This window comes from Musa acuminata, chromosome BXJ3-3 (assembly GCF_036884655.1).
Source record: "Musa acuminata AAA Group cultivar baxijiao chromosome BXJ3-3, Cavendish_Baxijiao_AAA, whole genome shotgun sequence".
Lineage (NCBI taxonomy): Eukaryota > Viridiplantae > Streptophyta > Magnoliopsida > Zingiberales > Musaceae > Musa > Musa acuminata.
In genome coordinates, this window is record NC_088351.1 from 24,839,090 (window position 1) to 24,861,975 (window position 22,886).

The 22,886-nt window shown below is 45.2% G+C and overlaps 3 protein-coding genes across 4 annotated transcripts; 1 reads left to right on the forward strand and 2 right to left on the reverse strand.

The window, feature by feature from the left end:
• Positions 1-2,844: 2,844 nt before the first annotated feature.
• On the reverse strand, positions 2,845-5,601 carry LOC135632503 (uncharacterized). The gene is made up of 3 exons (XM_065141110.1): positions 4,750-5,601; positions 3,568-4,698; positions 2,845-3,468 (listed from the first exon to the last, which is right to left on the reverse strand). The coding sequence occupies exons 1-3, from the start codon at positions 5,599-5,601 to the stop codon at positions 2,845-2,847; spliced, it is 2,607 nt and encodes an 868-aa protein (XP_064997182.1).
• Positions 5,602-6,543: 942 nt separating this feature from the next.
• Positions 6,544-7,113, reverse strand: LOC135632504 (uncharacterized). Its single transcript, XM_065141111.1, has one exon. The coding sequence runs from the start codon at positions 7,111-7,113 to the stop codon at positions 6,544-6,546; it is 570 nt and encodes a 189-aa protein (XP_064997183.1).
• Positions 7,114-9,575: 2,462 nt separating this feature from the next.
• Positions 9,576-20,979, forward strand: LOC135633807 (ubiquitin carboxyl-terminal hydrolase 8-like). Of its 2 annotated transcripts, none has more exons than XM_065143742.1 (13): positions 9,576-9,798; positions 9,882-10,118; positions 10,388-10,529; positions 11,568-11,627; positions 11,713-11,808; positions 12,925-13,266; positions 14,097-14,237; positions 14,358-14,528; positions 17,486-17,743; positions 17,858-18,006; positions 18,658-19,194; positions 19,638-19,908; positions 20,292-20,979. In XM_065143742.1, the coding sequence occupies exons 1-13, from the start codon at positions 9,767-9,769 to the stop codon at positions 20,352-20,354; spliced, it is 2,499 nt and encodes an 832-aa protein (XP_064999814.1). In that variant the 5' UTR covers positions 9,576-9,766; the 3' UTR covers positions 20,355-20,979. The 2 variants fall into 2 exon arrangements, with proteins under 2 accessions (XP_064999814.1, XP_064999813.1); XM_065143741.1 differs by having other exon boundaries at positions 9,578-9,798; positions 20,285-20,979.
• The last annotated feature ends 1,907 nt before the right edge of the window (positions 20,980-22,886 follow it).

Sequence of the window (22,886 nt, forward strand, 5' to 3'; positions counted from 1 at the left end):
CGCGCAAGCGTGTCCTGGGTGGCGTAAAGCCGAAGAGCCGAGGAGCGTGACGCAGGTGGGCTGGTCGTGCAGGCGTGGTCTCGGTTGCCGCACGACTGAGGTGGCGGCCTCGGGCGTTATGCGACCGAGGTGGTGGCCTCGGGCGTTGCGCGACCGAGGAGATACTCGGTTCTTGGCCAGCGGTTGGTCGTTCGACCGTGCGTGGTCGCGGGCAGCCAGGTTGCTTTTTTCCTGGGGAAGATCAAAGGGCCGCCCCTTTCGGGAGAGGCCGATTTTCGAGGCTGACATTATTAGCGGCTTCATACTTTGCGCCGTGCTGCGACCAAATGCCACGTCATGCCATAGTTATGGCGGTGTGACGTTTGCGTTTTCGCAGCGCACCTCAGGAGAGGAAAGGTCGCTGTTTTGGCGGGCAGTAGGCTATAAATAGCGCACCGTTGGCTTCCCTTATGCTCTGTTACCTGCATTCTCTCGACCCCTTCTTTGAGCGACCTAACCTCGCACCCATCAGCCGCCCCACCTTCTTTTCCAAAGCTCGGTAAGGATGGCTTCTCCTTCTCTGTCCTCTCCTTCTTCGCCTCCTATTTCTGGTGATGTCGACGAGGGGGCAGTGTTGGCGAGTTCCCGCTCGTCATCCGAGGAAAGGGCCACCAAGGCCCTTGAATCGCTGATGTGGTCATACGACCTCGACTCCACCGTGAGCGAGTCGTCGCTCGGCTCCCTTCGGGATCGTTACGGTATCCCAACGGAATTCACGCTTATTGCCCCCAAACCGGGGCAGCGGGCGTATGATCCCATACCTAGGGGCTTTGCCTTAACCGCGGATGCCTTCGAGGCCGGGCTACGCCTCCCGTTCCATCCAGTCATAACCTCCTGCGTCTCATAGTGGTGCATCTCTCCTTCTCAGATGGCGCCAAATTCCTGGCGCTATCTGGTGGCATTCATAGGGGAATGCTACTATGCCGAAATTCCTCTGAGCCGGTCTCTTTTCCTTTCTTGCTTTCGCCTATCCAGGGGGTCGGGGGGTTATTACTTGTCCGCCCGACCGGGTTTCCGGGTCAGCGGGGCTCCTTCCAGCAACAAGGGGTGGAAGGAGCGTTTCTTCTACGTATGCCACCCGGAGAGTTGGGATTTTGGGCTCCGGTGGGCGGCGCGCGCGGTCGATAATACCGCCCCGGTCTTGGATGAAGGAGAGCTCCAGGCCCTTCGTAGATTGAAGGAGATCCTCCCGTCCTCCAGAGTCATCCGGACGATGACCGAGGCGTGGTTGGTCGAGGCGGGTTTAAGCCCGGTACCTCGAGGTATGCCTTAAAAAGGAGGTGGCGGTAGGCCTTCCTGTCTTATTTTTCTCTTTTGGAATACTAACCAAGCTCTATATGTTCGTGTAGAAATGGTGAACCTTACTGCGGTGTGCGGAGGGTGTGCTCCGTCGGCTATATCTCCGCAACGCCCAATCGGCCAGGGCGTTGGCACGAGGGAGGCGCTAGTGTTGCTTGAGGGCGACCGTCCTCGAAAGAAGGCTAAGGTTGTCGCTCCGAAGAAACCGGCTCCTCCGAAGGCTCAGGAATGCGAAGGGGTGGCGGAGTCGGGCTCGCGCGGCCGGCGTGGAGGGCGAGGTCGGGGCAAGGCCGGCCTGAGCAATGAGAGGGCGGGGAAGGCGCCCAGGGAGCCCTCGATCAGGGATTTGTGTCATCTGCCCGCGGGGCCACCGAACGACTCCTACCAGGCGCGCCTGATGGGCGAGCTTTCGGAGGGCCAACCCTCCGACCGGTTGGTAGCCCGCTGGGGGGCGCTGACCCGCGAGACTCGGGTGTGGGCTGATGGGGAGACTACAGCCGCGTTCATCCGAGAAGGGCTTCATCCAGATATGGCTCGCGAGCTCTACACCATGCCCTCGGATGTCCTGCTCGGTAAATCCATTAAGTCGTTGCTATGGGTAAGCGTCTCGCTGTTGGTTCCCGACCTACGGTTTGTCCGAGGGTGGTCCTGACCTTCCTTCTGCAGGGCCAGCACTACGCGATGGCATTGGCGGATCGCGTACGTGACGCAGGTCGGGCCCTGGGCATCTTGTGCGACCGAAATGCTGAGCTGCGCAGGCAACTCGAGGAGGTTCGCGCGGGGGCGGCTCCGGAGGCGGTTGCGGCGGTCGAGCAGCACTCTTCGGAGCTGGAGGCAGAGGTGATGCGCCTCCGGACTGAGGCAGGGGCGACCGACCAACGCATGTCGGCGCTGGAGGCTGAGGTCCTTCGCTTGGAGTCCGAGGCGAAGGCAGCTGAGGAGGAGAAAGACGGTCTCCAAGGGCTCCTGAGGGGGGCGCAAACCGAGGCTCGCCTGATCCGAGGCGAGGTGGCCACCCTGACCCAGAGATTGGAGGGGGCCCTGGCCGAGGCGAAGGGGGCCTCGGAAGCTCTGGTGGCCGAGTAAGAGCGACGACCAGAAAAAGACAAAGAAATAATTGAGGCCTATAAGCAATCTTCGGGCTTCCAGCTCAGGCTGGTTCGGTCAGGGCAGGTCACCTACAAGTACGGGTACCGGATTGCCCTGGGCCGGTTCCAGACGTGCCATCCCGGGTTGGAAGTCGAAGTGGATCCGTTTGCCACGCATCCTGAGGATTTAGATGTAGATATGCCGGATGAAGTTCCTTTCGACGATAGCGTCGGGGGTTTCGACGGTTAGGATAGAGTTTTTTGGGGCCTGCTCGGCTGAGCTGGGTTGAGTCCTGTAATCTCTTTTGTAATCCTCGAGTCCTGTCGCAGCTGAGTCTTGTAATTCCATGTTTTTGAAATAAAGAAGGCTTTTTTCTCCAGTATGTCGTTCAGCTTCAAAGAGTGCAAAGCTCCCTACTCAGAAGAGACTCTTTTTTAGCTGAACAATTCCCCATAGGCAAAGTCTTTTAAGGTTCTGGACGTTCCATGTTCTCGGGGAGGAACCGTCCATTGTCACGAGCTTGTAAGTACTCGGTCGGACTACCTCGACGACCCGATAAGGTCCTTCCCATTTGGGAGCCAACTTTCCCTTTGCTCGGGTCGGGTCACTCACCTCGGTCTTGCATAAGATCAGGTCGCTCAACTTGATCGGCCGGGGTCGTATCTTCCTGTTGTAGACCCTTGCGATGGTCTTCTTGTAAGAGAGGGCTTTCAAGTGGGCCTCGGCGCGTCGCTCTTTGAGCATGTCGAGGTTGGCTCGAAGTCCCTCGTCCGAGGCTCTCTCGTCGTAGCCTTCTGTCCGAAGGGTGGCGATGGCTACCTCGGGTGGCAGGACAGCTTCAATTCCGAACGTCAAGTTGTACGGGGACTCACCAATCGCGGTCTTGGGAGTAGTGCGTAGTGCCCATAGGACGCTAGGGAGCTCATTCGTCCAGGACGATCGGGCCACGGACACTCTTCTTTTGAGTCCGTCCAAGATGGACCGATTGGTCACCTCCGCTAGCCCGTTTGTCTGAGGGTGGGCCACCGAGCTGAACCTTAGCTAGATGCCATGACCGGCACAGAACTCCCGGAACCTTCTGCCAGCGAACTGAGGTCCGTTATCCGTGATAATGGCTTTGGGCAACCCGAACCGAGTTACTAGGTTTCTCCACACGAACTTCTCCATTTGTTGTTCCGTGATTGCCGCCAATAGCTCGGCCTCAACCCACTTTGTGAAATAGTCCACTCCTGCGATGATGTACCTCTGCTGCCCCAAAGCCGGTGGGAAAGGTCCAAGCAGGTCCAAACCCCACTGCGCGAACGGCCATGTGCAATCGATGGGGCTGAGCGGTACCGTCGACTGTCGGGGTGCACGGGCGTGTTCCTGGCACGAGCCGCACCACTGCACGTAAGCTTTCGCGTCCCGACGCATGGTCGGCCAGTAGTAACCTTGGCGGAGTATTTTGTGTGCCAAGGTTCGCCCGCCGATGTGTTCTCCGCAAACTCCTTCGTGGATCTCGGCCAAGACCGTCTGGGCTTCGTCAGGCTCCAAGTATCGTAGAAGGGGGTAGGTGAAGGACCGCTTATAAAGCCGCCCACTCTCCTCGGTGTACCATGCGTGTGTACGATGTAGGCGCCGGGCCGCAACTTCGTCGTGGGGAAGGGTCCCATCTCGCTTGAAGCGTAGCAGCTCTTGTACCCATGTGATTGGCGCGCTGCCTGGAGCCGTAGTTGCTACTTCGACGGCGCGGGCGGGGAGCTCCTCGATCTCCGGCCATGCTTTGGGGGTTGGTTTTGACGCCAGCTTAGCTAGCGCGTCGGCTCGCTCGTTTTCCCCCCTCGGAACATTAGATAATGTAAAATAAGGGAACTTGGTACTTAGGTCCTTTACCCGTGCCAGGTATTTCGCCATGGTTGGGTCCCTAGCTTCGTATCTCCCGCGGAGCTGCTCGGCCACGAGCTGCGAGTCGGTGAGGACGTGTATAGCGGCCACCTGCATCTCGAGGGTCAGCCTTAGTCCTGCTAGGAGTGCCTCGTACTCCGCTTCGTTGTTAGTGGCCTTAAACCCGAAACGGAGGGAGCGCTCAAACGAGCGCCCGTCGGGGGCGAGAAGAACCAAACCCACGCCGGTGCCTCTTGAGCTGGCCGAGCCATCCACGTATAGGGTCCAAGCCTCGGGGGTTTGCTCGAGATCTTTGTCCTCTATCTGAGTTAGCTTCGCGATGAAGTCGGCTACTGCTTGGGCCTTGATGGCGGTCCTGGGCACGTATCTTATATCATGTTCGCCGAGCTCCACCGCCCATTTGAGGAGCCGCCCTGCAACATCAAATTTTGTTAAGACCTGCCAAAGAGGTTGGTCGGTGATGACCTCCATCGGGTGTGCTTGGAAGTAGGGGCGCAACTTCCGAGCCGAGAGCACCAGGGCGAGTGTGAGTTTTTCTATCGGCGGGTAACGCTCCTCGGGTCTGCTCAAGACGTGGCTGACGTAGTAGATCGGGAGTTGCTGTCCGGAGCTTTCCCTGGTTAGGACGGAACTGACTGCGTGCGGGGAGGCCGCTAAATAGAGGCCCAGCTTTTCCCCGGGAGAGATAGAGGCAAGGCGGGGGAGGCCGGCCAGGTGCTGCTTCATTTGTTTGAAAGCTTCCTCGGATTCCGACGTCCACTGGAAGTTCTTCAGGTTCTTTAGCGCCTTGAAGAATGGGAGGCAGCGATCGCCCGATCGGGTGAGGAAGCGAGACAGGGCGACAAGCCTTCCGTTAAGTTGTTGTAAGTCTTTAATCGTCCGGGGGGACTGCATATTGATTATCGCCTGAACCTTCTCCGGGTTGGCGTCAATTCCTCTTTCGTGCACGATGAACCCAAGGAATTTCCCGGAGGTGACGTCGAAAGCGCATTTTGTGGGGTTGAGTCGCATGCCGAACTTGCGCAGTGTGGCGAATGCCTCGGCTAGGTCGGCAAGGTGCGTTCTGGCCTCTTGGCTTTTCACTATCATATCGTCCACGTAAACTTCCATGTTCCTCCCGATCTGATGGGCGAACATCTTGTTCACCGTCCTCTGGTATGTGGCCCTAGCATTTTTTAGCCCGAATGGCATGACCTTATAGAAGTATACCCCTTGATCGGTGAGGAAAGTCGTATGCTCTCTGTCTTCGGGTGCCATCCTGATCTGGTTGTACCCCGAATAGGCGTCCATAAAAGTGAGGCATGCGTGTCCGACCGTTGCGTCGACCAGCTGGTCGATCTTCTGGAGGGGGTAGCAGTCTTTAGGGCATGCATTGTTGAGACTAGTGTAGTCAACGCACATCCTCCAGCTTCTATTGTGTTTTTTCACAAGGACTACATTGGACAGCCATTGTGGGTATTTGGCTTCTTCTATGAAGCCTGCTGCTAAGAGTCGGCCCACCTCTTCTTGTATGGCGCGTTATCGGTCAGGGGCCTGCTGCCTGGGTTTTTGCTTCACCGGGCGAGCGTCCGGCGGGATGTTGAGATGATGCTGTGCGATCCCTGGGTCGACACCCGTCATGTCCGATGGGGACCAGGCAAAGACGTCGGCATTTTCTCGTAGGAGTCCAACGAGCTGCTCTCGTTCCTGCTCGGGCAGTTCTGAACCGATCTTCACCGTCTGGTCCGGCCGAACTTCTCGCAGAGGTATGTCAATGGTGGATCCCCTTGGCTCGGGATGAGGGGCCAGCTTCTTTGTTTCCCGCAGATCTTCCAGTGGTGGCTCAGTCCTGGTCCTCTTGCGTAAAGAAACGACGGTCAGGTAGCACTGCCTGGACTCTCGGGGGCTTCCCGTAACTTCTCCGACTCCAGCGTGAGTCGGGAACTTGATGGTTTGGTAGTAGGTCGAGACGACGGCTCTGACCTTGTTGAGGGTCGGCCGACCGAGTATGGCATTGTAGGCAATGGAAAGGTCGACCACCAGGAAGGTGGTCATCACCGTCTTCGACCTCGGTGGGGCCCCCAGGGTCAGGGGTAGAGTAATAGCCCCCAGGGGCGATATCGAATCTCCTATGAAACCGGTGAGCATCGAGCACATCGGGCTCAGAGTCTCCCTAGCCAAGCCAAGCTTATGGAAGGCGTCGAAGTAAAGTATATCGGCCGAGCTCCCCGTGTCGAGCATGATCCTTCTCACCTACGCGTTGGCTACCCTGGCCGATATCACAAGGGCGTCGTCGTGGTCGGGTCGCTCGGACGCTCCGGTCGGGAAGGTTATCTCGGGCTCGGGCTCGTGTCCCAAGGCTTCGTCTAGAGCGGCTCGGGCATACGCCTTTCTGCCCGACATGGAGCGTCCCCCTGATGCGGGACCACCGGCTATCACATCGATGTGTCGTTCAATGGGGCCCTCCGGGCGAGGTGACAGCTCCTTGTTCGGCCGGAGATATTGGCCGAGGTGACCTCTGAGGATGAGCTCCTCAATTTGCCTCTTCAACTCGCGGCACTGCTCAGTGTTGTGCCCATGCTGCCGATGGAATCGGCAATACTTTGAACGGTCTGCGAGCTCTCGCGGGTTTCTCATCGGGTGAGGGTCCTTGAGTAGCCCCTTCCCCTTCTCGTGAAGGAATATTTCGGTTCGGGACGAATTCAAGGCGGGGAGAGGAGGCCTTGGGTCGGATCTGTCCAACTTTCGCCGGGAGGAGGCGGGTTGTTGCTGTCGGGGTGGCTTCGGCTTGACCTTTTTGTGCTCCTCCCGCTTCCCAGCCATCCAAGTCTCCGCGGCGATGAACTAACCAGCACGCTGAAGCATCTCGGGGACCGCGGTGGGGGGCCGCTCCACGAGAGACTATAAGAACCTGGAGGGCCGCAGGCCTGTCATAAACGCCTGCATCAAGAGAGAGGGGTGAGCATCCGACAATCCGCGGATTTGTGTCGTAAAGCAGTTCACAAAATGGGAGAGGGGCTCGTCCTCCCTCTGGTTGAGCCCAAGGAGCAATGCCACGGACGGCTTTGGTCGGGCATAAGCCAGGAAGTTAAGCTCGAAATCTTTGGCGAGTTGATCGAAGGAGGCGACGGTCCCGGCCTTCAGGCTGCTATACCACGCGCGGGCCGGCCCCCGCAGAGTTGTTGGGAATGCCCTGCACATCAAGGCGTCAGAAGTCCCGTATAGCGCCATCTGGGCACGAAAAGCGGCCACATGGTCGGCTGGGTCAGCGGCGCCATCATACGCGTCCAGCGAGGGAAGGTGGAAGTGTGGGGGGATCGCCTGGTCTTGTATCTCGGGGGTGAACGGGGATCCTTGCTGTCCGTCCGCCCCGAGCTCTCCTCTTGACTTACGAACTTCCTGTTGTACTTCATCGAGTCTTTGACTGACGAGGCACAACTGAGCTCGTAGGGCATTTGTTGAGTCGGCGGTCGGAGCCTCAGGCTCGGGGTGGCTCACCGTGTCTTCTGCTTCTCGGCTCCCGGGCCGAGTTATCGGGTTCCGAGGTGAGCCAAGAAGTTCGGGAAGTGGTACGTGAGTCCGGACGGGGGTTTCCCGTCGCTGCGAAGGCCGAGTTGCATGCAGAGGGGTCCGCTGGGGGACGATCGGAATGATAGTCTGCACCATGCTTGTCAGGGCTCGGACCTGATGAGCGAGGTCATGAAAGGCCTCGGGTGACACTGGCAACAGGCCGGCGGGTGCGCTGTCGGGAGGCGACAAGCCTGGGTCGTTGAACAATTGCCAGTAGCGTTCTGACACCGCCGCGGGGCGTTCGTCGTGGTGTTCCCCCAGGGTGGGGAGCCCAGCGGTTGTGGGCCCGTCGATGTGGGTTCGCTGATCGCTTGACATTCGGATCGACCCTTCCTCTAGCGCCAATCTGTTATGGTAAGTAACTTTTTTAGCCGTGACCTCGGGGTCGACGCAGCTGGTTCAGGGCTCCGAATGGCTGGGATCAGACGTGGCTCCCCTTGGGATCTCGTGGCGATCGCTGCAGGCGGTCTGGCTGGAAAGTTCCGCGACGCCGAGTAGGGTCAGCTTTTGTCGAGTACCTACGCACAGGTCGGGTCGGTAGTTCGGCCCGACCCCTCCGACGATCAAGTCAGTGATTCGGAGTGGAGTTTTTAGGGTGAGATTGTCCCCCCCTGCCCGTTGGGAGCCCGGGGGTATTTATAAGTGAGTTTGATGTTACCTGATGTGCCATCCTGCCGAAGTAGGGCTGTACCTCTGGTGGCGTCTGTCGTCATCGTGGGCGTTGCGTGGAAGGCTGAGCTGCTGCAGGGTATGGGGGGCGTTAGTCGACGTCTTCCCCTGCCTCGGCCGGTCATGAGGGATCAAACGATGATGTCGTTCGGGTATGGTGGGTGTGGGTGCACACACTGTTGGTGTTAATGCTCGCTCCCGGGCAGTGTGCCGCCCAAGGGTGTCTGACGTGGGGGTGTATTACGTCAAATCTGGTGTGTTACGTTAAATCTATTTTTACCCCTATCACTACTAATCGGAATATATGTGCATTAGATATCCGACATGATATAACAATCCGAATTCATATTTGTCATTTCCCATTATTGAATGGCGTATATAGCGATATATTTTTCCAATTTATTTTCAATCTAAGTAATCTTACACATTCATCTTTGGTATTTGCATGCATTTGAATGCCTGGTTTTGGGGGTTCATTTTTTATTCTAAACAAATTTAAGTAAGAGAAAGAAAATTACATCAGGACGAAGATCAATATCCATCCTTGTTTATGATATCAAATCATTTCCAAGCTACGAAAAGCGAAGCTTTCCCACACACACAATGCAGCAGCAGCTCAAGGTTGGCAGCAAGCAGTTAACGGAAACCAACCATTCACTCCTCATTTATTGCCTCTTTTACTCTCCCATCCCTTTATAAAAAAAAAAGAAAAAAAATGATTTTTCTTTAAAGAAACTCTTTTTTTTTTCTTTAAAAAATAACTAACTTCAGTTTTTATTTTTATTTTTTTCATTTAGTATCGTTTTCTTTTAATATCCTTCGTTGCTTTATATTGCTTTCGTCCCCGTCCCCTCTTCTTTCTTTTCCCTTTACGCTCGATTGGCGGATTAAAAATAAAAAAAAAAAGATTTTTTACATGAAAATCGCGCAAGAAATAAACAAATAAATAAATAAATAAATATATTTTTCACAACTAAAAATTATTATCACATGTTCAGTGAAATCGACTAATCAAATGGTGGCAGCCAACTTTTATCGCAATTATTTCCGTTTCTTTGTTTCATTCTCTCCACTACATCGCTCGGTCGGCACCGCCGGCGCCGTACCCTTCCAAAGCTCGCAATCCACTCCTCGTGTCATCTCTTTGACTCCATATCTCATCCTCATCTTTCAACTTCGATCCCCCTTCGCCTCTTCTTCGTCGCCCTAAACCTCTTCCTTCTGCCCCTGGTAGCGAATGGACGGCACGGTCTACCTCGTCCCTTACCGGTGAGTCCCCCCCTTCCGTGGGTACCTTCCTCCCTTCCCCTTCCGTCGCTTCGATCGCTCACTCTCGATTTGCTTCTCGTCAGATGGTGGAGGGCGGCGCGAGCGTCCGATCGGGAATCGGCGGACGGGGCGGAGGGGACCCCGTACGCAGCGGCGCCCGCCGCGTCTTCCTCGGCCGCCTCCGTTGGATCCGATCTCGTCTTCGACCTTCAGCGTCGCGACGACGTCGAGTTGAACCGGGGTGTTGCGGAGGGCGAGGGGGGTTCCGGCCGCTGCTACGCTTTGATCCGGGGCGATATGTGGTCGTTGGCCATCCGATGGTGAGATTGCAAGGCTCGGTTTGAACGGAAGCAGGGTATCCTGTGTCTTTTCTTGATGCTCGATCGAATGCGGTGCTGCTTCATTTGATTTCCCTAATTTCCTTCCTCCTCAACGATTGTTGATGTGTCGTTATCGTTTCTTTACGCTGTTAAAGGCGGAACAAAAAGGGCTACGAGTTGTTGGGGTAGATTAGATAAAGTTGATCTAGGCGTATTATGTTGTTTCGGGCTTTGCCTCTTACTCTCCATCCCCCGTGTTTCCTCTCTAGGCACAATGAACCCAGCTCGAAAATGGAGAACAGTGGAACCTCGTCCTTGTCAGAAGATGCTGCAGATGATGTCTATCCTGTGATGCTCAGGATTTCTGCTGTCCAGGGAACAAATGTTTTGACTGTAAAGATCTGCACGAAGGTCTGTCTTGATATCCCCATTTTTTCTTGACCATCCTGGCATGTTTGTGTATGGCAACATTTCAATTGTTTGTAGATGAAACTAGTTTTACGCCGAGAGAACTCTGTTTCTGATAAAAATGGTCTTTGTTAGATTTCCAAATTTGGCAAGAAATGTTGCCCAATATATCTAAGAATTTCAAGATTTCTGGTAACACAACTGCAAAATGTCTGGTCCTGTGTGATGCTTATCAGATAAAATATTGCAGCTCTCTGCACCTATCACCATTTGTTTCACAAAATAAGATCACTGAGGTGAAAGACTAGAGAGGCAGAAATGTGAGGTCTTATTTTGTCAAAAACGAAAGTATCAAGACATGCGAACGAGAGACATTTGTTTTTAACGTTTTACTACATGTCTTATACACTCATCATCGTCATTATCAACAAGCAATATCCTTCATTGTATCGCTAGACCTAAAAGCAACATGCGTTGCTTGTCCAAGGCCGGAGTAATGTTACTAGCGCTAAACACTAAAATGAAGTTTAAAAAAGTTGCTAATCGATAATCTGTATTTTTTTCCATGCCTTTCAGTGACATTTTTATGCTCTATTGACCTCTTTATGCATTACTGTTTCCATCCTTTTCTTGTTATAAAAGAATTCTAGTTTGCTTGAATACATTACTTTACCAATGTTGATTCATCAGCTAATCTGTTGATTATTAGTCCTCAAATTGGAAGAAGGGATGCTATGACTAAACTATTCAAGTGGGTTAGTTAGACCTAAAAGATTTTGAGCAATTGATTTAGATATGTTGCTTTTTATATGTTCCAAGGAAGACCTTTAAAACTAGAGATATCGAAAGAGAGAAAGGAAATGTACTTGGTGAAAATAATTAAAGCATAATGGCCCTTGTACTAATTGAGGTCTTAGCTTTATTCCAGGATGATTACATCTAGTTTGGTCTCTATAGTTGGAAAGATACTTATTGCTGGTTTTTTATTGTATAGGTAACTGATCTAATTTGTGCAAGCTCTAATACATATTTGTCATTCAGGACAACAATAATGAGAATTACAACACGGCGTGCAAGCTGTTCCCTGTTGATTCTGAAGTGGTAAGTTACTGATAGTACTCTGCCAGTAGAAAATCTTGTAATCGCGTATAGTTGCCTTGTTCACTTCAACTTCTGTCTGGACTAGGTCTATATTTGGGATTTTTCTGGACAAATAAATTTTATCATAATGAATGGGTGGAATGGGATGCTTCAGGATGGACGACACCAATTAGAAAATGAGGTAAGTAGGACATGTTTTTCTGCTTCAGTTTTAAAAATGGAGAGTTTCTTGACAAACTGTATTTATGCACTTGTAACATACTTTTACATAGAAATCCTGTTGGTTATATACTAGTTTGTGTTAACTTCTTAACTTACTATTTAATGCTCATCTTTTTTGCCTAAAACAAGAAGTCAAGAAACTGCTCTAAGTAGTTTTCCATTTGCTTCAAACATGTCAAAGGCCAGACACAACTTCATTTCTGGGCAACCTCTAAATTTGTGTGTAGTGCAAATTAGAAGGAAACAACTTTTTTTGTGTCTATAACAGCAAATTTTTGGGGATGATAAATTGTTGATGCCCAAATTGACTTCTTAGTAGAACTGTAATGTAATATGTGAAGTCACTCAGTTAAAAATGAATCTACTTATTCTTATCTATTATTACCATATTGGTCAATCTGCTCTTTGTGCAACAAAAAAAAATCACTTCAGTGTTATACAAATATGTGGAGTAATAGGGATTAGGGTGTCATCATTTGTGAAAAGTAGTTATGCCAAAAGTAGTTAAGACTTCTTAGTAGAACTGTAATGTAATATGTGAAGTCACTCAATGAAAAATGTCTTAACTGGTAAATCTACTTATTCTTAGCTATTACTACCATACTGGTCAATCTGCTCTTTATACAACAACAAAAAAAAAATCACTTCAGTGCTTGACAAATATGTGGACTAATAGGGTGTCATCATTTGTGAAAAGTAGTTATGCCAAAATTATAAACGTGATTCAAGGTGGACAAAAATGTGCTTATTTATTCATGAAATGTTTCGATTATGTGTTATAATGACAGATGAAAAATGCATGTTCTCTGGAGTTATTAGCTTTTAGTCAATTACACTTTTGTCATGCGTACATGGGGTTTACCTTTAAGTCTTAAACTAAGGTGCTTTTCTCCTGATGATTTGACATGATATATAATTAATGGTTACCACAACAAGTAGATGGTATTTTTTGTATATCACAGTATAAATAAATATCTAATAGCATGTGGTAAGCAATCTTATATAATATGCACAAAATGTCAAAATTATGCACACGAAAATATTTCTTAATATCTTTCCTCTTGCTCTGTTGCAGATTCTTCTAGAGATTCAAATATATGCCTCATCGGGATCTGTGGCTCATAATCATGAAAGCAAAAAGGATAGGCCAACTGTTCAAAATTCAAAGATGATAGGATCTTCTCATGGTGTTTTATTTATGAGCAATGGAAGCCTAGAAAGTATGGACTTTGATGTTCAGTTAAGTGGAAGCTCCATCAGATCAAATTCTACAGGTCTGACAGGATTGGACAATCTTGGGAATACATGCTTTATGAACAGTGCTATCCAGTGCTTAGCTCACACACCAAAGCTTGTTCACTATTTCCTTGGAGACTACAGTAAAGAAATAAATCATCACAACCCACTAGGGCTGCATGTAGGTTGACACTCTGATGGCTATTTTCTTTTAATATTTTAGTATCTTCATGAGCTTGTGAAAAAAATATCCTTTCTTATGAAGTTGTTGGCCTTGGTGCAAGTAGGATATTATGTATATAGTCCAAAAACCAGTTAGGACTGTTTTGGTTCACAAGTAAATGAAAAGAAATAAAAGTATGATAGGGATGGATATTCTTTTCTCCTGTTTGGTTCTTCAAGAAAAGGGAGAAGGGTAAATGTCTTGGAAGTGATTGTATAATATGTGGGTGAAGATATCACATGGTGCATATGCAGGGCAACATAGCATATATGATTGCTAATAAGAAATGAAGGAAGGTCTATGAAATGTATCATAGTAATGTACCATAGATAATAGAATCACGAAACTTGTTTTGCTTGAAGTAATACTTATAAGAAGAAAATACAGAGTAGTTAACTACATATGTGATCATATCATACTTATGCAGATCACATATGTGCAACAGATTTCACATATATAATAATACTTCATTTTGAGGCCTCATACACTTGTTCAGGGCATCCATATGAGGTTATACACATACAAGGATGCATTAGATAAGAAAATCTAATACTAATTCTGTACTGGAACTTCTGACCATCCAATTATATTTCCTCAAAAAGGTGTTGATTTTGAATAAAAATTATGTACCTATTGTTTTTCACTCGTATTTTATGTATGAACAAGAAACTGAAAAATCCTCACTTTTTTCTATTTCTATTTTAAAATATTTTTCTAGTTTCTTTCACATTTTCAGCATTAAAAGAGCATTTGTTTGAGAGTCACAAGTATTGCCTCTCATTTTCCAGGGTGAGCTTGCTTCAGCATTTGGACAACTGCTGAGGAAGCTGTGGGCTCCAGAAAACACACCGATTGCTCCACATGTTTTCAAAGCAAAGCTTGCTTCTTTTGCCCCACAATTCTATGGATTTAGCCAACATGATTGTCAAGTGAGTAATGTTTTTCATCTGTTATGTGTGTGCTAGAATTAGTCTCTAACTTTTATTCCAAAAATTGGAACTGATTGGAAAGGGATAATTCATTTGTTGACATCCATGATTTCTCTGCAGGAACTTCTAGCCTTTCTGTTAGATGGGCTTCACGAAGATCTGAACCGTATAAAAAACAAACCTTATTTTGAAATTAAGGATGCATCTGGACGTCCGGATGAAGAAGTAGCAGATGAGTACTGGAGTAATCATTTTGCTCGTAATGACTCCATTATAGTGGACCTTTGTCATGTTAGTATCCATTATTTTGGTGATTTAAAATTCTTTACATATTTGATGATTCTGAAAAACTGAACATCTTTTCTCCTCAATTCTACCATACAACCAATAGCTTTTCTTTGGCAATAAAACGAAAATTTATGAACTTGTCATTAGTTCTACAATAAGACCCATGAAGGTCTTTATACAGAATGGAGGAGAGCTCCAGTGGAAGAGACAATGAATCAGTCCATAGACAACGGATTTTATTAACTCTAGCACATTTAGCGGCCCATTCTGCTGCTTGTTTGCATTCCCAAAAACAGTGGCTAATGGTGTATGAGTGTTAGCTGATGCAGCAGTTATTTAATATCATTGATGGTGTGAGTAATAACCTAAGGAACAGTTTTATCTTTGTTCAGCAGATCGACAATGGAAGAAGAGTCACTTTCAAGTGTTAGATGAGTAATTTTTCTGGAAATTGCTACCTTAAGAGCTATTTTAATTGCATGGTCGTCAGATTTGCCTTGAATATATTGTTGTCCTTCTGCCTGGCAGTCTCCAAGATGATTTCTGATGATGAACCCCATGCCCCCATCCTGCAAAAGGGACACACCGTTAGTGTTGAGCTTCTGCCAACCTGCATTTGGTTTTTGCCATTTGAGACTTATAGAGTTAGGCAGTCTCTTCCCTTCAGATAAAGTGCTTCTAGCATAATAGATAGAATGAGCCAAAGCTTGAGCCCTGGCTCACATAATGTAAGTCTTTTTCCTGTTAAAGTGTGCATCATTCCACAAATTCCAAATGAACCAAGGCTGGTTTGCTATTGCAGCTTTCCCATTCCTAGAATAGTGCCTTCCTTTAATCATTCACCAATGTTCCAGGTAGGTTTATATTGGAATGAGAGTTTGAGGTTTGTTTCCCAAAAATTCCAAATTCTGGTGGAAAAATGGCATTGAAAAAATAGATGATCAATGGTTTTTGGGTGAGAAAGGCAAAGGGAACAAACAAATATTGAACAATAAAATGCAAATGAAGAAAACAGTAAGTAATACGTAAACGTTGATGCAATAGTTTCCAGCAAAAAGTATGAACTCTAGTAATAACTGGGAGCTGCCAAAGACTGAGCCAACCATACCAGTATGATTCAGGTTTGGGGTGCAAGAAATGATATGCACTTGTTGCTGTTGCTTTCCCTAATTGATGATCCTTTCGAATTCATTTATCCTCACAAGGGAACTGAGCAATCTCTATAGCCTTAATGACAGAAATTAAATTAGGTGTGCACATATCCAATAGCAACTGGGTATTCCAGCTATTAGATTGGAGTAGCACATTAATCTTAGTATAATATTGAGTTAAGTAGGAATACAATTCAAAGGTATATTAAAATGCCAAGGACATGTAAGAAAACATGTAGAATGTTCATTACCTATTTGTATAAAAAAAATTCTTTAAGGTCATTCATGGCTCGGGTGAACTGTTTCAAACTCCAACTGGATTGATGATATTTAGGAATGTTCCAAAGGTGTACATTACCATATTTAGTGTAAAGAATAGTACTCCATAAGCTACCATCGTCATTAAGATATCGGTGGATTCTGGTAGCTTGTAAAGTAATTCTGAAAAAAGTGATGTCCTGAATGTTAAGACCACCTTGGTCTTTATGTGAGGTGACAGTGTTCCAATTAATAAGATGGAGGCCTTTGGTTTGAGGATTATTTTGCCAAAGAAGATTATTTATTAGTGTTTGAATCTTATGGAGGAAACTATCTTGCAGCCAAGTAACACTGAGAGTGTGTAAAGGAATAGAAGTCGAAACAGATTTAACTAAGACCAATCTGCCAGCTTGTGAAAGATGATTACATTTCCAAATTGCAAGTTTAGCTTTGATTTTATTAAGAGTTTCCACATGAGTCGATTGAGGAATTCTTCTAGGAGCAATAGTTGCACCTATATGCTTAAAAGGAAATGAACCTTCTTTAAATCCAAGGTTAGAACAGATCTGGTTTTAACTGGATCTTGGAGTAGATTTAGGAAAATAAATCGCAGATTTAGAATGACTGATTTTTTTATTGGTAATTTCCTCATAAATTTTGATGACTCGTTTAATAGTAGTGCAAGACTTAGGATTAGCCCTAAAACAGAGTAAAATGTCACCAACAAACATAATATGAATTATTTTACAATCATAATTGAAACTAAGGGGAGTAATACTTCGGTTTCTAGTTGCTTGATTTAACAGCTGAGTTAGAATCTGAGCAACTAAAATGTATATATAAGGTGACAATGGATCACCTTGTCTGACCCCACAATGACTGATAAAAGTCTCAGAAATTTCACCATTTATATACAAGCTGTTATCCATTTGATAAATAAAGAAGGGAAATTCATGGAAGAAAGGACATTGATAATAGCAGTCCAAGATAATCTGTCGAAAGTTTTTTCAAGATCTAATTTAACAAGAATAAGAGGGTTCTTGCCTTCAGAGGAATGCATAGTGTGAGCAGCTTCTTGAGCAATCAAAATATTATCATGAATATTTTTACCATGGAGGAAAGACTGCTCAGGACTAATTAATTTCTGAAGGAGAGGTTTCAATCTGTTTGTTAAGACCTTGGCTAGGATTCTATAATTGACATTTGGGAGTGATATAGGGTGGAAGTTATTTACATAGGGAGGGTTTTTAATTTAGGAATAAATGTGAGGAAGGTTTGTGTCCAGGAAGGAGGTATGTAAGCTGCATGGAAGAAATGTAGGAGAATGGTTGATGTTATAAACTAAGGAGGAGAACATTTAAATAAGTTGAATTTTGCTGCCTGTTTATTTTTCTGTATGAACTATGAAAATGTTTTGTGAAACTTAAGCATAATTAGGTTGCATGATTTAGACCACTATATGTTCATGTAAGGCATTTGGACTGTCTTGCATCATCATTATGCTTTCTTTCAGTTACTTTTATTACATTTGGAATGGTTGATGTTTTACAGGGTCAGTACAGATCAACTTTGGTATGTCCAGTTTGCAATAAATCATCAGTTACATTTGACCCATTCATGTATTTATCTTTGCCCCTTCCGTCTACAACAGTGCGGACAATGACTGTTACTGTCTTCAGTACTGATGGTCTCAGCAGGCCATCTTCATATACTGTAAATGTGCCAAAATCCGGTAACTGCAAGGATTTAGTTCAAGCTTTAAGCATTGCTTGTTCACTGAAGCATGATGAGAGCTTGTTAGTTGCTGAGGTATGTTATTTAACATTTTACTGACTCTACTGCTTTGGCAACAGAAATGATGCCTTGGCTAAGAGTTATCTGATATTTCTGTTTGACTTATCTGCCAATAGAAACATTTTGCAGGTTTTCTGCAATCAAGTTATTCGATTCCTTGAGGACCCTTCTGATTCACTTTCCTTGATTAGAGATGGAGATCAGCTTGCAGCATACAGGCTTTCAAAAGATCCTGAAGATCTTCCACTGATTGTGTTTATGCATCAAAGCATGGATGAGTAAGATTGACGTATCACAATTTTTAATGATGGTGAAAAGCCACTTTCATTACTTCAATTTCCGTAACCCTGAAGTTGAATATCAGTCTAAATTCTTCATATTGGTGAAGTCCCAGGTCTTTTAATAATCTGATGCCTATGGAACATGTCCAAAACATTGGATTTATTGTTTGGATCTAGTTGTTGCTTAAACTTCAAATTCATTGCTGATTATGAGATTTTTTTTTTTTGATTGGGCTTAGCTTATGAGATATTTAATTGACACATAAGTTATCACTTCACTGGATTACTGAGCTAGAATGGCCAGTAAGGCTGTTATGAGGCAAGTAGTGCTGGTTGTACTACATCAGTTCTTTTGTTGTAACAACAATCTTAAGACAGCACAGGCAATTTGACTAATGTCAATTTTATGCTGCAAGGAGCATGGGAAATGGTTTATATGCCAACAATCATGCATCCCTTCAAATTGCACAGTCAATACACACGTTTTGGTGTATCTGATACTGTATGGCACTTTAGGTCTTCGGCATGCTTTATTCTCTGTGTAGTTCTTTAAGCTGTGTCCAGTTAAATGTGTGTCCAGTTAACTATTATAGACTTACTTTAGGATAATAATTTTTATTGCTGTTTTGTGATAAACTTCTTTTCCAGGCAATATTTCAATAGCTCGACAGATAAACGTTGGAAGTCATTTGGCGTCCCCCTTATCGCTAGGCTACCAAATGCTAGCACAGGATCCACTATCCTTGACCTGTTCTTGAAGCTCCTTAATCCATTTCTCATTCCAAAAGAATCTTCTTTCGACATTGAGCAAGATAGCAGTAATTCTATTAATGAGATTGCTAAGATAGACGAGGACTCCCATCTCCTGGATTTTGAAAGGACAGAAGAAGGAAAACACTTCCATGATGGATTTCAGTTTTATCTCACGGATGAGAACTGTCAGGCGATGCTTTCAAAGATAGAAATGGATGATTCAATTTCCCTCACAGGTTATCCGCGAAAGCTGTATGTGCTTGTCTGTTGGCATGAGAAAACAATGGGACAGTATGATATAGACCTTCTGAATACCTTAACTGAGGTTTATAAGTTTGGACTTTTTGCTAAGCGGCCTCAGGAGTCTGTCTCCCTCTATTCGTGTCTTGAAGCATTTCTGAAGGAGGAACCACTCGGACCAGAAGATATGTGGTCAGTATATTTCTCAGTATCTTTTTTTTTTTGCAAATCACTCCATATCAAGTAGGTAGAACTTACCAGTAGATCTTCTGCATCGAGCAAAGATCTTAAGAAATGCTTAATATATCAGTATATGACTGCTAAAAAACCCTTGAAGTTTGTTCGGTCACAACTAAGTTGAAGTAGGCTGTAGTTTCTAAAGTCAGGGAGAGAATATTTTATATGTTCAAAATTAGGTATGGTTATCAGTGTCTTGCAACTCATTGGATATAAATACATGTTACACGAATTAATGAAGAAAAAAAAAAGACTGATGGCATGTCAATCTTAAGTTGTTTGGAGTGGAACTTGCTAAGGATACATGATATCTGAAAATTTTGAACATCATCATAGTTCTAGAATTTATCTTTTTATTCTGGTAGATAAATCCATGGTATTTGACCACTTCATTGCAGGTATTGTCCAAGTTGCAAAAAACATCAGCAAGCTTGTAAGAAGTTGGACCTTTGGAGGCTGCCAGAGGTTCTCATTATTCATCTAAAGAGATTTTCATATAGTAGGTTCATTAATAACAAGCTGGAGATGTTTGTAGACTTCCCAATCTGTGACCTGGATTTATCAAGCTATATTGCCTGCAAGTCCAGAGGGTCATCCGTTTATCGATTATATGCAGTCAGCAACCACTATGGCAACATGGGAGGTGGTCACTACACTGCATATATTTATGTAAGTTACATGTTTATTCTCTTGGCAGTTAAAGTTCTTGTGTTTGATTTAATTCTGTGATGACATTTACTGAAATGAAACATTGTTTGACAATTGATCAAGAAATATTATGTAGAAAAATAGATGAGACAAGATGAAAATGTGCATTTCACATTGAACAATATGTTGTCTGTTTTTGTCAAAATAACAAAAAAGTTGAAACACATCACTTGTGTGGATAAGCACCTATGACTTTTCAATTTCATTATATTTGGTTTTCTGCAGTCTTGTGTGAGAACTTCCCAGATCTCATTGCATCTAAAAAAAACTCTACTTTCGTTTTAAACATTAAAGATGCAAATTTAATAATTTTGTTGATACTGAGTTTCTTCTGTAGCATGAAGGTGAGAGGTGTTGGTACGATTTTGATGATCAGCATGTTCTTCCTATATCTGAGGACATCATAAAGTCATCTGCTGCATATGTGCTCTTCTACCAGAGGGTCCAAACCAGCAGCTCAGATGCCTAAGCTATATTTGCGTAATTTTACTGGCCTTGAGTTGGCTGCTCTGGAGAATGGACATTGTGAAACCAGACGAGGCATATCCCACACAAGAAGCATGTCTTTTGTTGGCATGCCTACTCAGGTCCATCATCAGGGAAGCTGAAGGAACATGCTTGGAGAAAGGGACTGGTAAAGCCTCAATAGCAAGATATATGATATGAAGGGCAGCAATATTCTGTAAAGCGTCATGTGGTTTGCAAGTAATTCGAAGTGCACATATTGCTGCCATCATTCACCGCCAGTTTGAGAAAAATATCCTTCATCCCACATATTTCAGGGGAAGGCTCATTTTGTACTTTTCCTGATGCATATCAAATGGAGTTTTGGTTATTCCTGATTTGATTCCCTTAAATATGGTTTCAAAGATGCCAGTGTATTCAGGCTTTTGGCAAATTCTGTTTGGATTTTATCGTATCATTGTAAAGCTAGATTCTTGTGCTCATGAAAAAGAAAAGGAAGATATCTAATGTTAGTAATGTTTTAAGGGCTTTGGCCTGCTGAAGTAATAATAGCTATCATTCCAATGATGAGGCATGCTTATTTAAATTGCTGCAATTTTGGTTCAATTGTACTAACGGGGGGAGTATTTTGGTAGGCACTTGATTTCCTGCTCCAGTGCTCTGGGTCTCGGACAGTAACTCCAAGCCTGGAACGCCGAATCCTTCCGCGGCCATGAAATAGTGAGCTCTTGCCATGCTTTTAGATTATGTTTGTAATCGGTTTTTCTCTGTTAAAGCATCGAATAAAGGAAGCTGGTGCACACTTGTTATTCGTAGTGGTCTCTGGAAAATTAATCTTGATGGTTGAATTCAGGGATAATATTTACATTGCATTGTATGACTCTAGTTGTCTTCGTCACCCTCCTGTGTCTGTGTTCGTAGCATGTCCTTTTACTCAGATATCTGCTCCGACAGTGATGGTTCCACGCCCAATGTACCCATCCATCGGTTGCTGCAACACACATCGCCCTTTCTTCTTGAGGCCAAACAAGGCATCTGATTCCTCGAAATCAGATGGTGCATTGAGCTCTCTTTCGTGGGAACACCTGAAGTCCCAGTAAGGCTAGAAAAACGAAGATACAAAGTGGCATGATGATTCTGCTGTCCCTCAGTTTGTCTCTGCCCCATCCACAGCAACACATGTTGGAGTTTGTGCTCACCCGATTCTCTCGGTAATGAGACAGATATTGTAGTGATTGAGTGTTTGAATGGAAGGAATTATTATTATTAATTTTAATTTTGGTTTTAATTGCAGTAATATCTCCCAGTGGCATGAAGCAGCAGAGAAGAAACCAGGAGATGAGATAAAAGGTTGGCTTCATCTCGGCCCTATCTTTGAGAAAGGGACAAGAACTGTGTCCGCAATCTAACGTGTACCATCTCTGAGGTCATGTCATTGTAGAGTCTTCTTATTAAAGAACAAGAAAGTAGCTTTCCAGCATTGGAATCTCGCACTCCTCACTGCTAACTATACCGTACTGGAGTTATGTTGAAGTGCGTCCAGAGACTGCAAGGTACGCCAAATAAATTTTGTCTATTCTGATTTTTAGTAGCATAAAGTGGTTTAAGATGATTCAGGTGCAACTTACTTACCAGTGAAAGATTACAACAAATTAATTAAGCGAACTTTTCTTTTTTTTCAAATTTTTTTTTTTTCTGACTGTGAATAATTATTATGTTCTTCATGCATAGGAACAATGTCAACCCAACAATTAATTGATCCGGAGAAGGAAGCAAAATGGTTATTGATTTGAAGCGTAAAGAACAAGGTCAGTGAACTGCTGCACCTATTTTTCTCAATGATTGCGACAAGCTTGTGGAGCCAAACCCTCCAATCTGATACGACATATCATGGGTTGAAGCGTATTCGTGTGAACGATACAAGGTTATTGTTGATTTCTATCTCCTTTCTTCTTCGTTTCCTCGACTTGGGTGCATTCTCATGCTGAGGGTGTACTGCTTATGAAGTCTCAGACATTGAATCCAATTCTCCTCCTCTAAATGGATTACTTTTCATCCCATCCCATGTTCCATCTTATAGCATGTTCTGTTTCTTTTTTGAGCATAATACTCCTAGAAAGAGTTTCTACAAATCCTTAAAGAACTTTTAATTTTTGTTATTGAAGGTGTTGGTGTCATATATAATCTTTTATAAAAAAAAATTATGGGTGATCCTTTCGTTTTCTTGTTTGGTGCCTCTTTTCGCTCTAATACCCTAAATGTCATCATCTTTGTTTTATCATCAAGACAAAAGCAAGAAAACAATAGGCATCGCAAAGAGAAGGAGGCTTTCGTGATACGACGAAAACGAGAAACATTTAGGTTATTAAAGAAATATGAGCATCAAATGAGAAATGTAAAATTATCTTCGGAAAAACTATTGCATATAATTAAGGGTTTTTCAATTTTCAGATATTGTTGTATTAATATATGTA

Coding starts and splice junctions, on each gene's coding strand:
- LOC135632503 (XM_065141110.1), bottom strand. CDS start 5,601: ATGGACGCCTATTCGGGGTACAACCAGATCAGGATGGCACCCGAAGAC. Junction 4,699..4,749: donor CCGACCAACCTCTTTGGCAG/GTCTTAACAAAA, acceptor TGGGCGGTGGAG/CTCGGCGAACATGATATAAG. Junction 3,469..3,567: donor AGTTCGTGTGGAGAAACCTA/GTAACTCGGTTC, acceptor CATGGCATCTAG/CTAAGGTTCAGCTCGGTGGC.
- LOC135632504 (XM_065141111.1), bottom strand. CDS start 7,113: ATGGCTGGGAAGCGGGAGGAGCACAAAAAGGTCAAGCCGAAGCCACCC.
- LOC135633807 (XM_065143741.1), top strand. CDS start 9,767: ATGGACGGCACGGTCTACCTCGTCCCTTACCG. Junction 17,744..17,857: donor AGAGCTTGTTAGTTGCTGAG/GTATGTTATTTA, acceptor AACATTTTGCAG/GTTTTCTGCAATCAAGTTAT. Junction 18,007..18,657: donor ATGCATCAAAGCATGGATGA/GTAAGATTGACG, acceptor CTTCTTTTCCAG/GCAATATTTCAATAGCTCGA.